Source organism: Carcharodon carcharias, chromosome 11, assembly GCF_017639515.1.
Source record: "Carcharodon carcharias isolate sCarCar2 chromosome 11, sCarCar2.pri, whole genome shotgun sequence".
NCBI lineage: Eukaryota > Metazoa > Chordata > Chondrichthyes > Lamniformes > Lamnidae > Carcharodon > Carcharodon carcharias.
This window is the reverse complement of record NC_054477.1, coordinates 67,631,975-67,645,558: the sequence shown is the minus strand read 5'-3', so window position 1 is coordinate 67,645,558 and position 13,584 is coordinate 67,631,975. Positions and strand designations below refer to the sequence as shown.

General features: G+C 40.3%; 1 protein-coding gene across 1 annotated transcript in view; it reads right to left on the bottom strand.

Moving 5' to 3' along the window:
- The window catches only part of upf3a (UPF3A regulator of nonsense mediated mRNA decay), a 47,786-nt gene that overhangs the window by 22,670 nt on the left and 11,532 nt on the right, over positions 1 to 13,584 (bottom strand). The window contains exons 2-5 of the mRNA XM_041198690.1: positions 13,382 to 13,488; positions 11,759 to 11,865; positions 11,014 to 11,112; positions 3,002 to 3,112 (exon numbers count right to left, since the gene is read on the bottom strand). Of these exons, the coding sequence (XP_041054624.1) occupies positions 3,002 to 3,112; positions 11,014 to 11,112; positions 11,759 to 11,865; positions 13,382 to 13,488 (424 nt within the window). The remainder of the gene's footprint in view (positions 1 to 3,001; positions 3,113 to 11,013; positions 11,113 to 11,758; positions 11,866 to 13,381; positions 13,489 to 13,584) is intronic.

The window sequence follows — 13,584 nt, the reverse complement described above, 5'->3', positions numbered from 1 at the left end:
TCTTGCACTTCAGATCCCTCTACCTCGTGGGACAACCTACCCTATGGGCACAAAGATCTGCAGGTCAAGAACTGGCCTGCACAGTCATGTGAAGACCCATGACAGAAACTCGCTTCCCTGAGCAGATGTCATCCTCAAATCAAGGGACAGCTAACGATGACAATTAGGTGCCACACAATAAAATTGATGCCCATGGGATTAAAGATACAGTGCAGAATGGATAAGAAATTGGTTAAGAGACAGAAATGTGAGTAATGGTGAGCAATTGTTTGTCAGACTGGAGAGATATGTACACTGTTGTGCCCTGAGGTCAAATTAGAACCACTACTCTTTTTCATACATATTAATGACCTTGACTTGATTATAGGCAGCATAATTTCAATGATTATTTTCCAGTTTTATATCATTTGCAGTGAGGAAGATTTCAGGATAACAGAAACTTATGAAATAGGCAGACACATGACAGATAGGCCAGAAATGTCCCCCCAGCAGGGGGTGTTGTATGGGAGTGGGTGGGCACGAATCCGATCGGCACTCCCGATTGGGGACACACCGCCATTTTATGTGGGTGGGCAAAAGAGCATAGAGATCTCCCTAAGGCACGGAGGTGCCTCAGGGAGATTTGTTTCAGTGCTAAGGTTTTAAATAAAGGTTTTTAACACTTTTAAACATGTCCCCTCATGTGACACTATCACATGAGCTGGGACATGTCAAAGATAAAAGTATAAATTTTTATTAGGTTTTAAAACACTTCATGAAACCTCATCCCATCCATGGATGAGGTTTCATGAAAAACACGAAGGCCACCTGGGCTCTTCGCCTGCCCGCTGACCTTAAGGTTGGATGGGCAGCTCATTAAATCGAATTAATTAGTTTTTAAATGGCCTTAATACACCTTTGACAGTTCAGTGGGTGCGCAGCTGACTCAGCTGTGTGCCCACCAAACTGAAAATCTAAATGACGTGCAGTGATGTCGGGACACCCGCCCGACGTCACCGCGCGTCATTTTATGTGTCGGCAAGCGCTCACTGACAGAAAAATTCTTTCCATAAAATTTAATGCAGAAAGGTGTGATGAGGCGAGGCAATATAAACTAAATGGTTTCAAAAATGTCTGCAAGAAGAGAGAGAAATCTGAAAGATCACTTACACAAATCTTTAAAGAGGCAGGGCAAGTTGATTTGGCTGTGAAAAGAGCACATGGGATCTTGGGAGTCTACAAGTATTGGCACAGAATGCAAAAACATGAACGTTATGATAATATGAGTCTTGGCTCAGCAGTAGCACTATCTCCACTGAGCTAGAAGGTTGCGGGTTAAAGTTCTACTCCAGGACATTGAGTACAATATCTAGGCTGACACTCCAGCGCATTTCTGAAGGACCGCAGCACTATCAAAGGTGCCATCTTTTGGATGATATGTGAAACCAAAGCCCCATCTGCCCTCTAGGATGGGAGTTCTCTCTTGTGCACAGGCCAACATTTATTCCTCTGCTAACATCATTAATATAAACTCCGGTCCTCATCATATTGCTGTTTATGGGACCTTGTGTGGGCAAGGTGGCTGCTGTGTTTCCTACATTACAAAGGTAACTAGACACTAAAAAAACTTAATTGGGTGTAAAGCATTTTGGCATGACTTGTGGTCATGAAAGCCATTATATAACTGCAAGTTCCTTCTTTTTTCCTAAACCACTTGTTAGGTCACAAGCTAGAATATTATGTCACAAGCTAGAATATTATGTCCAATTCTGAAACCACACTTATAGGAAGGATGCCAAGGCCTTAGAGGATACAGAGGAGGTTAACCAGAATGACACCAGGAATGAGGGATTTGGTTATGTTGAGAGATTAGAGAAGCTGGGATTGTTTTCCTTAAAGCAGAGAAGGTTATGGAGAGAATTAACAGTAGTGTTCAAAGTTACAAGGAGTTTTGATAGACTAAGTACAAGAAACTGTTTCCACTGGCAGGAAGGTCAGTAACCAGAGATACAGATTTAAGGGAATAAGCAAAACAGAGAGGAGATTGGAGCAAGATTTTTACACAGCAAGTTGCTATGATTTGGAATGCACTGCCTGAAAGGCTGGTGGAAACAGATTCAATAGTAACTTTTAAAAAGGAATTGGAAATATACTTGAAAAGGAAAAGAAGGTAGGGATATGGGGCAAGAGTAATGGTGTAAGACTAATTGGATAGCTCTTTCAAAGAACTGGTACAGGCACAATGTGCCATATGATTCTGTGAATAGATTAAAAAAATTAAAACATTTGAGCAGTATAGTAGCTCAGTTGTGTTGGAGCTGAAATGTATTGGAATGCAGAGGTGTAAAATATGATTGTCCAATTGTTTATTTATAGACATTAGTTTTATCACTTTCAGAAAATGATGCAATGTTGGTTACAGTATTAAAAGTTTGCTAAGTATTATTAGATCACGATTCATTATGCTTACCGGTAGATTAGTATATGTGCTGAAAGGGATTATTAATGAACTCCAATAATGCTTCTTCAAAGATTTAAAGCAACTTGGGCCCACCTACTTTCCAGAAATCAACAAAACTGTGACTCTCAGCCATCAGTACTGGATTTCCAGCAGGCATGCACATCAATAAGTTATATGAATAGAAAAAACAATTTAAAGAGAAAAATCTGAATATGTTAAAAAAAAATAATAAAGCGAACCATGTCAGCAAAGAAAAGCTCAAATATCTGGCTTAACTTAGATGGAGATTATTTAACAGCGCAGAAGGACCAAGGGGCCTTTGGACTATTTGGAGTCAGAAAGATGATTTAAAATCTTCTCATTTTCAAAATCTTTTCTGAAAATAAAATAAATGCAAAGCATGCATGCAAGAGACCATTTCAACCAATTTTGTTTCAAATGGAGTCTCACCAGCTATTGTTACTGAGCTAATTATATACTGTTGTGAAAATATATGAAACAACTTTGCTTATGACACAAAAAATGTTACAAGTGTAACTTGAAAATTACAATCAGACTAACCAATCAGTTCTCTGGTCTTTGCCTCTATCTCTCCCAGAAGCGTCTCTGGGTTGGCTGCAATTTTCTCTTCATCTGCACAGTAACTTTCCAAAAACTTCTTGTACTCAGGGTCTATAGTTGCATTAAAAAAATATTCAATTACTTATCAAACCTAAAGCAGATTTTAAAAAATGCAAAATTCCTCAGAAGTGAGAATATTTCATTTTCTCTGTAATTTTTGATGTAACAAAATCACAAAGGGATTTTGAATTGTGTGAATTATGTTAGTGAATTGATTTACAGAGAATTTAGGCAGTTCTCTAATTACCATTAAAGAGGGTTACTTAGATCTAAGTCAAGAAACCTTACAATATCCTGCAAACATTTTAAATACATATTTAAAGAAAATTGTGATCCCTTTTAGGTATCATTAAATTTTAACATTTCACTTACAAATCCAAGCTTCTGTCATGCTCTTGTTTTTTGGACACAATGGGAATCAAGGAATATGGAAATATAGCAAGAAAGTATAGGTGACAGTTAAATGGCAGACCAGGCTCGAGGGGCCGTATGGCCTACTCTTGCTCCTATGTCTTAAGCTCTTATATTTGAAACCATGTTTTATTACAACATCTCTGTCAGTCAGCCTATGATGTTTGTGTTGGAATTCTGGAATAAGCAAGTCTGATGAATTTCTATTTCATAAAATAGTTCTAACTATGTGATCACTGCATTCTAAAATTTTTAGCAATCAGGGTTGACATTGTGTTTTTGTGCACTGAAACATTAATAGATACTGGACTGGAGGTTCAGATCCTCCATTTTGCAAGGTTTCTGATCTGTGAGGTTTGCAGACCACCTCAGAAGCCTTCTATCTAGCAAGGGAGAGTGAACCTAACCAAATGGAACAATCTCCAATCAGGCTACTTTTGCATGATTCCGAGCAGACTGCTAACAGAAATGCATTCGGTTATTGTATTATCTATTGTTGGCCACAGTGCAACAAATTTGTTTTACATAAACATAGAGACCAATAACTTTTAAAAAGAAATTCAAATTTCCAGTTAACAACTGAACGGATGACACAAGATTTCACGTTTTAAAATATTTACTACACCAGACTAAAACAGCTATTGTCTAAACACTAAAAACCTAAAAGTTACAGAACTTTTAACACAACCAAAAAAAAACACCATCAGGGATACGTTACACTGTCCTTTTAAGTAGACATTCAATTCTCCCAGAATCAGTCCAAAATAATGCTTAGTTCCTGAGGGTTTACTTCAGATATTTTCCTATCCTAGCCTGGAAATATTTAACTCCTGAACTGTCTTTCATGATACAAGTTTTCCTAGAGAACTTTTCCCTCTAGTTAAAGCTAGGCAAATCATCCAGCCTCGTTTTAACTCTCCACAAATTTGGTCTATCCAATCTGAATACGAACTCTTACCCGCATTACTGCACGGTAAACCACAGCATCTTGCTGCCTATAGCTGCTCTCCCTCTCACGCATTCTGGCAGATTAACCTACTGTCTATGATACTCAGCGATATTTTAGGAAAACCTGTAACCCAATCTTTACAATGGTTTCCTCTGCATCCTTCCCCATGGCAATGTGAATCACATGGGCCTTGTATCCAGGTAGAAGTTCTGATTAACCATTCTTTAGACCCCAACTCTATCCTATCCTGGACAGTTCAAAGTTTACCCTTTTATAACCTTACATTTTTAACTCTTCCCATGAACTTGGAGACTCTCAGTCTATCCAACAGCATCACAGCTGCCTTTGCCATTGTCTGCAAGTGTGAATACCTTGTACCTTTTCCCCATAAGACAATCTCAGCCAGACAGATGTCAGCACATGTCACATTATCCCTGTCATTTTACCCTAAATTTAAAGACATGGTCCCAAAACATAATCATCTTAATAATGTTAGAAACATCAAAACTGTGACATTTAATATTAAAGTTGGCTGACTGTTTCTGTAAATTACATGAATAAATATTTCAATCTTACAGGCTAAAGACAATACAATTTAAAGCAGTACAGAAAGAAAGATGTAAGTACCCAAGTCTTTGAAGGTGGCAATACGAATTGAGAAGGCTGTTAAAGAAGTAAATGGGATTAAAGACTGTTAAAAAGGTATAGGGGATCCTGGCTTTATAAAGAGGCATTGAATACAAAAACAACAAAGCTGTCCTAAACCTTTATAAAACATTGATTGGGCTCCAGCTGGAATAGTGTCCAATTCTAGACAGCATACTTTAGGAAGAATGGCAAGGTCTTAGAGACAGTACAGAGGAAACTGATTAGAAAATAACAAGGGATGAAAAATTCAGTTATGTGGAGAGACCTGAGAAACATGGGCTGTTCTTTGAGAAGAGAAGGTTAAGAGGATATTTGATAATGTTCAAAATCATAAATGGTTTTGATTAAAATAAAAAACAAGCTGAAACTGTTTCCAGTAGGAGGAGGTTAAGTAACCACAGGGCTAGATTTAAGGTAATTGGAAGAGAACCAGAGGAAACAAGTAACATTCATGTTACACAATTGCCAGTCAATGACCATTTCAAACAAGCGAGAATCTAATCATCTCCAAAGGTATTACCATCACTAACTCCCCCACTATCAACATTCTGAGGGCTTAACATTGATCAGAAACTTAACTGGACCAGCCATATAAATATTGTGGCTCCAAAAGCAGGTCAGAGGCTGGGAATTCTGTGGTGAGCAACTAACCTCCTGACTCTCCAAAGCCTGTTCACCATCTACAAGGCACAAGTCAGGAGTGTGATGGTATACTCCCCACTTGCCTGGATGATGGCAGCTCCAATGACATTCAAGTAGCTCAACGTCATCCAGATCAAAGCAGCTCACTTGACTGGGACACCAAACACCACCTCATTCATTCCCTGCATCACTGGCACACAGTGGCAGCAGTGTGTACTATCTACAAGATGCACTGCAGCATTTCACCAAGGCTCCTTTGACAGCACCTTCCAAACCAGTGATCTCCACAATCTAGAAGAACAAGGGCAGCAGTGCATGGAAACACCACCACCTGGAAGTTTCCCACCAAGTCATACATCATCCTGACTTGGAACTTATTGCTTTTACTTAACCGTTGCTGGGTCTAAAACCCGGGACATCATCCCCAACAACACTGTGGGAGTGTCTACACACATAGACTGTAGCAGTTCAAGTAGATGGCTGATCACCATCTTCTCAAGGGCAATCAGGATGGGCAATAAATGCTGGTCTTTCAGTCCCTGATTTTAAGTACTCCACCATTGGTGGCCACTCCTTCCTGAACCCTGAGTCCTAAGGACTCCTTAAACTATTTACTCCCTATGTCATTATCTTCCTTTGAGACACTCACTAAAAACCTACCTTTTTATCATCTGACTTGTTGGCCCAGATCTTCTGGTCAGCGGCAGAGTGGCAGCTTGGATCCATCAACGAGCAAAGCAGGGAGGCCTTGTGGCAAAGCATTATTTCATCACCAATTTTCATCATGAACTGAAGACAAGCCCCTTACGGTCTATCTTCAGTTCATTTACTTGCAGAGTTTTTAAATGGAACCGTCTTCATGAAACTCCCCCCACCAAACCCCACACTCTCAACACTCGCATGCTTCGACAATGTTCATACCCCTTCAGACACTTGGCATCCCCTGCCTGACACAGCTCATCACTCATTCCCTGCAAATTCTTGACATAGCTCACCCCCTCCCTGACAGCCCCAACACAGCTCACCCCTCCTGACAAAGCTCACCCCTTTCCTAAGAACACTCATACTCTCCCCAAAAAAGCCCAACAGAGCTTAATCCCTCTCCTAACATAGCTCAAGCACCCCACCTGAAACAGCTCAAACCCCACTCCCAGCCCAGCTCAACCCCCTCAATTCAGCTAAACTTCGTAACTGACCTGCACCCCCAATTACAACACTGCTGACCCAACCCTGTTCCAACATTAGTCGGATTGAGGAGTCAGGGATTCCGGAAAATGAGCCGGGAGTTGAGGGGTGGGAGGAGCTGCATCAGGATTGGTGGGTGGAGCAGCGCTGGGAGGCGGGGTTTGGAGCAGTGCCGGAAGGGAAGGGTTGAAGCAGTGCCAAGAGGGGGAGGTAGGAGCAGTGCCGGGGGGAGGGTGTTGGAGCAGTGGCGGGAGGGGAAACTGGGGCAGCACCGGGAGTGGAGGGTGCGGGGAGGAGGTTATAGCAGCGCTGGGAGATGCGGGGGGTGGGGTGGTGGCTAGAGCAGCGCCGGAATGCGGGGGGGGGGGGTAGATTTGGAACAGCACCGGGGGTGGGGAGTTGGAGCAGCACAGCGAGTGGGGACGGAGGTTGGGGGGGGAGAGGGGGTAAGGAAGTTACAGCTGCGCCAGGAGGCGCAGGGATGGTTGGAGCAGCGCCGGGAAGGGGGTGGGTTGGAGCAGAACTGGGAAGGGGCTAGGTTGGAGCAGCGCTGAGGGTGGGGGTGGGTTATTAGAGCAGTGCCGGGATGAGGGGAATGAAACACTGTCAGGTGTGATGGGGAGGGGGGGAGGGTAGCAGTCTCTGGGTGGGGGGGGGGGGGGGGTGAAGCAGTGTCTGGGTTGCCAGGTATTAGAGTGCTTTGACACTCCACCTAATTTACTTACAGCAGCGCTCCTGAGCAGACCTTACACCTGCCAGGAACAGCTCTAAATAAATCAATGTAAAAACCAGGGTAGGTTTAGGGCGAATTCTCCACATTTGCGTGGTGACAGGCCCTGGGGAGGGGTGGGAGTAGCAGGGAACACCTTCAGCAAGGGCTCCATTGGAGCCACTTATGAGATAATGGAAGTTCCTTCACCCAGTGTATCTCAGCTTCCTGAAACTTCTGATGCCATGGTGACCCTCAGTAGCATCGAACGTCTCAGTGTTCTCTGCTATTGGGATTGCAAGATCCCAATATTGCTTCTTAAGAGGCTTAGCATCATAATTTATTTTATGATTCTCCTGTGAAATGGCTTGGACCTTTTACTACATCAAAGGTACTAAATTATAGTTGTTGATAAGCACTTGTGTTTTTGAAGCTGTTAAACAAAAGGTAATTCTGCCCAACATTGTCTTTGATTAGAGGCTAGACAATGTTATTTGCCACGTGTCTTAAGTACTACTGAAAAAAAAAGAGACCATGTCAAAGCTTTCAGTCTTGTACTTATCAGGAAACTGCAAGAATACCAATATAAGGGGAAAACAATAATTTATACCGAATGTGAAAAGAGTGATTAGATGGAAAGTTCTGATTGTGATTCCGATTGATAGAGATGTTGCCATGGAGAATGCACCAGTGATGGTGACTGACAGTTAACTGCCAAGCATTATTTGAAATTTAAACCAAACAGCTTGACCCTGATTGGTCAAGGCATTGTCCTGAGGGATGAGTCAGCGAATGGCTGTCACTTATTTTGTTTAGCTGAAACACGCGCAATGTGTACACATGTTCTTTCTGTCTGCAAAGAACAGAGCCCTGTGTATTAATATATGTAGCTTCCAGTACACAGACGTGCGCCACGCTGCGAGCCTGACTGACAATCTTAAATTGGTTGTCAGTGTAATTCTTAACACACTGAGGATTATTTAGCAAATGTTGTCCATTCACAAGTGGATGGGAGCATGTCAGATTCCCAATCTGACATCACTTTTCAAACTTGCCAGTCCTTGGCAGTTAAAATTCTGCCCCTTAACTTTATTCACCTTACCAGGCCAATTTATTCAGTCAAAATGCACATTGGTTGATGGCCATTAATTATGATGGAAATAGTGATCCCATACAGCAATTTTCTTTGCCTACTATTTTGCAGGAGGCTCAAACACAATCTGATAATTATATGTAAGATTATATATATTATTCCAGAACAATAAAATTTAATGAATGCACTTTACAAGTTTATTTTGTTGGTGTTACTGCACACCTACTTCAATATTTTTTGATGGTTGATGGTGGAGGAAGTTCAATCAATTTCACCCAAAAACTAGAAAGCTTGAACAGTTTGAGGCAGAATGGCACATCTGTGAAGCTTTGAGGTCTATGTCAAACTATTATTCCACCTTTAACGCACAGCAATACAGAAAACAAAATGCACTCACAGGCCCAAAGCAATATTAGAGCATTGACAGGAATACATTTACACAGTTAAAACACCTAATGTTCGAGAATCCTTGAGGATATTTTGATGCCATACGGTGAATAAAGTGCAGATCCCTATTATGTCACCAAACCCAGAATATATTGCAGGAAGGAAAATGGAGTTGCCCTGCTCTTGAAGAAGTGAATTGGTAAACAATGTTTCTTCCATAACATAGGATTTTTACAGGTAGGGAACTTCTTTGATGGAATCTGTAAAATGCATCCTAAATATCAATGGTAATTTTTTATAAATGCAAGGCTTTTTAACTGACCAAAACTTCACTAGATGTTATCAAACACAAGGCATCACATTTTCTTCTGTTTCTGCTATATAATATTGTTACAAAAATGAGTCTTTGCCTTATTTGATTTTTAAAAAATTTGTAAATTGTTTTGCTAGAACAGCAAGGGGTTTAAACTAAAAAGTATATAGCTCATTTCTCAACAGAAAGGCTACTAAGTCAGACATCAGACAGTTGATCTTGGGTTGCTATTGAATTCACAATAGAATTTCTGTGGTGTAAATTACTTAATTGGCCAGTCGGAAAGTAAAATATTTTATGAATAGCTGTTGATCTAATGTAATTAAGAGAAAAGTAATCTTCTATTGCCTTTTGTTTTTGTACAGTGCCAAGGAACAGAAATTGTATTTCTATGGGGAACCTCTCTTATTAGAAAGAGTCAATGTCAGCCTTTCAGACAACAGCAGGAGGTCTATATTTTAAGAACGTGACAGCCAGAGAAACTAGGCTGTTTTGTAAATTACAGTTTGCTCCACAACATAAGAAGTGTACTTATATTTTAAAATGAGTGGCCCCTCTATTATTTTATGTATCAAGATTGATAGTAAGATGTATAATCCATTGTTTTATACTATTTACCGTTCATTTACATATCCTATTTAAATAAAATCATTTATTGATTCACACCCTGCATTTCAAACTAATAACAATTAATATTCAGTCCCCCTTTCAGACAGAGAAGAATCACATGGTGTCATCTGATGCATTCCAATGTCTAGTGTAGAGAGGAAAAGTTCTCTGTTTATGATCCCTCCAACATGCTATTGCTTACCTAGATATTGGGCAGATAAAGTTATACTCTGGATCGTATAGGTCATGAGGGCCACTTACAAAATGGCTGGAGATGCTGAACCAAAGAAAATATCTAGCGTAAAAACCCAAAAACATGTAAAGTATTTAAAAATCTGTATGCAAAATGGTTTAGACAAATTACTTTTTAAAGTTTAAATATGTCTGACAAAAAGTCAAAGCAAGTCTCATCATTTTACATCTCACTAAATATAGTCATTCACAAGATAGGTACAGGTGAGGGAGATTATACAGTCCCCCATCATGGCATGACTTGAGGGGTTTTGCCTCCATTACTTCAAATGAAAGTCTATTTCATTTGTTGATCATCATCTGTGGAAAAGAATTTTCTGACATTAGCCTGAACTCTATTGTTTACTAATTTGAACTTGTGTCTCTGTCTTATTCTTAAGGTTCAGCACTGATGTAGCATTAAAGATTTATCTTTATTACATCATGTGCTGTTTTACGGATCTCATAATATCACCCCCATTTCTGGCTCAAAAAAACAAATTTTTCCTAACTTAAATTTCTGATGTTGGGTTATGGCTCTTCCACCAGGATTTGAATATTTCCCTTATCAGTATCACAACTGTACACAGTAGTCAAGATGTGATTTGCCAGAGCATTATAAAGTTTCAGCAACTTGTACTCTACAGTTTTGGCTCCATAGGTTAGCATTCCATTAGTTTTGTCAATTACTGTGCTGCAGTGATTGAATGTGGAGGCTTGGACAGTGCTCTACTACTCTGTGGGCTTTCAGCTTTTGAAGGTCTTAAATAATTACCTTCCTCGATGCTCCCAGATTTTGCATCTTTCTTTTTCAGTTTTCTTTTGGAAATTTTCTGAAATGGAGCAAATTCAACCACAGCAGGATATTCCTGGCCTGGAGGTGTTACAATCACAGGGACAAAAATAGTTCATTATTTATATAGAGATACAACAAAACCAGAATAATTCTGTAATAAAGTCAGTATTTTATATGTTTGATCAATAGTCAAGGTGATAGAAATAACCAAAATATGACTGCTTTACAGATGAAGACTAACTTCTCATTGGGTATAAGATTACACCATGGTCCAACCAGTGTGTGATGTATTTTAACTATAGGAAATTTCAAACACACTCTCACTCACTTTTCCAGAACCGCTTCATCCAATTCAGGGTAAATTTCAAACTGCTAGAATGAAATCCACTTTATCGGATTGAAATGTGATACAGCTTGATCTAAAACTCAGCATTAATCTTTCTTCATTACTTCTGTGACATCAATAAATTCAACAAGTCCCAATGAACAGAACAATCGTGAAAAATACGAATTTCTGGTGGCAACGTGATTAAAAATCCTGGATTCAGATAGGTTAATTTTTTGTGCAGATAATAATCCAATCTAATGGTGCTTGGTGTAAACATTATTGTGCAAGTTGCTGTCTGATGAACCTTGTAGAAAATGTAGCAGTAATGAGAATTTCCTGTGAAAAAGAGGAAATCTGGGTTGTTTTATTTGTCATTTCAACTTGTTGCATCTTTACCTTTATTATCAATGAAGATATATCCATCAAATCGGTCTCTGAAGAGAATTATGTCATCGGGATTTTTAAAATTGATGTAAGCTCTAGAGAACAGGTGGGGGTAAAGGCTAGATGGAAAATAAAAATATATAGTTGAACAATATCATACTGATCCTACAAATGTTTGCAGGAAACAGTTCCAATAAAAGTAAATAAATAAAATAACCTAAACATTTCTGAAAATCTGCATGGGCTATTTGTAATAAAGAGCTAACAAGAAAAATCCATTCATCTGCTTCCAACTGATCTGCACTATCACTGAGTTTACCCAACTTATTTATATCTACTGAGAAGAATTAATGAAAATAGCAGGCCAGACTGGAGGGAAGGGCAGAGGAAAAAGCCAGGCTGCAGAGTCTGCCACAGGAGTAGGGCAGGCTGCAGGGTAGGCCAGCGGGAGGCCAGTGCACCCCTTGCTTTTCAGATGAATGCCTTGCTGCCCTCCTCGAGGAGGTGACAGCACGGCAGGAGGTGTTGGTCCCCAGGATGGGACGAGGAGGCCCCCCCACATGACCAAACATGCCTGGGAGGAGGTGGTCGAGGTGCTGAGCTCCCATGACATGGTGCGGCACACCCGGATCCAGTGCTGTAAGCGCTTCGACAATTTGTTGCGCTCCGGAAGGGCGAGTACCATGTTGGCATTAGGCATTTGACCCAGCAGGTAGCCTTTGCCTTTGAAGCCTCGGCCCAAGTCTTATTGTCGTGACTGCATTGAATCATGTTTGGGCATTTTTCCTATGCTGAGTGGGCAAGCAGATAGTGCCCATGCTTAGATCAGCCTGAGTGGTTCATGAGGAGATGAGTTCTCCCCCGCACCATGTGTTGCTGTTAGTTGCACATGACTAGTCTGGAGGCAACCTGCAGGAGATGTAGCTAGGCACATGCTCAGAACTCGAACACATGTCCTATTCAGGATGATGAGATGGTGGAAGGGGAGCCTCAAGGTGTTGTGACCAAGAACCATCTGCTGCCGTCGACGCTGCATGTAGTTGCGCTTCCTTACTATGGGAGCAAAGACAGTGTGTTTCCCAAAGTGATGTACGCAGCATGTGTCTAAGGTGGCCATTGGGGGTCTATTATCTTTGTGTGAATCATCAGCAGAAGCAGGGAGAGGAGGCACTGGATGCCTGATATGGCTCACTGTGGTTGGGGTGTGGCGTGTGCGAGTCCATGTAACTAGCACATTTAAAATAAGAATAGCATTCAGTGGATTTTCAATTCAAATTTTTTTGGACAAAGATCTTAGATGAAAAAGTTACAATAATATAGTGATACCATTTCCATTGCTTTTTAAAAACATGGTGGTCTTTCATAAAACATCAATTCAAAAAAATGTATAATAGTACTTCTGATTTAAAAAATTGAAACATCCTAGAAAATAGACTACATATTGGAGAATAATGACCTTGGATTAGACTGGAATTACAAGAATGATTATCGAGGCTGCAAATTACTGAATCAATTTTACTCAAAAATTACATTTCGTTACTATTTAGTGTGCATTATTGGATCCCTTTATAAATGCAAGCTGTGTTGTATAAATAATAAAATACATTTATAAGGGGATCCAATTCTTATTGGTACCTTATATCTGCAGCACAAAATTCAAAATAATCATGCGTTGGGAGTGGATGCAGTTGTTCCTCTAACTGTGCTTTTGTTAGGTTAGGAGGTAAACGCCGGATCACCACCTGCAAACATATGAATGAAGGGATTAGGGAGATTTTTCACTAAGTACAACATTCATAAGATAATAATGGATGAAGAAAACTACTCCAACCACCTTA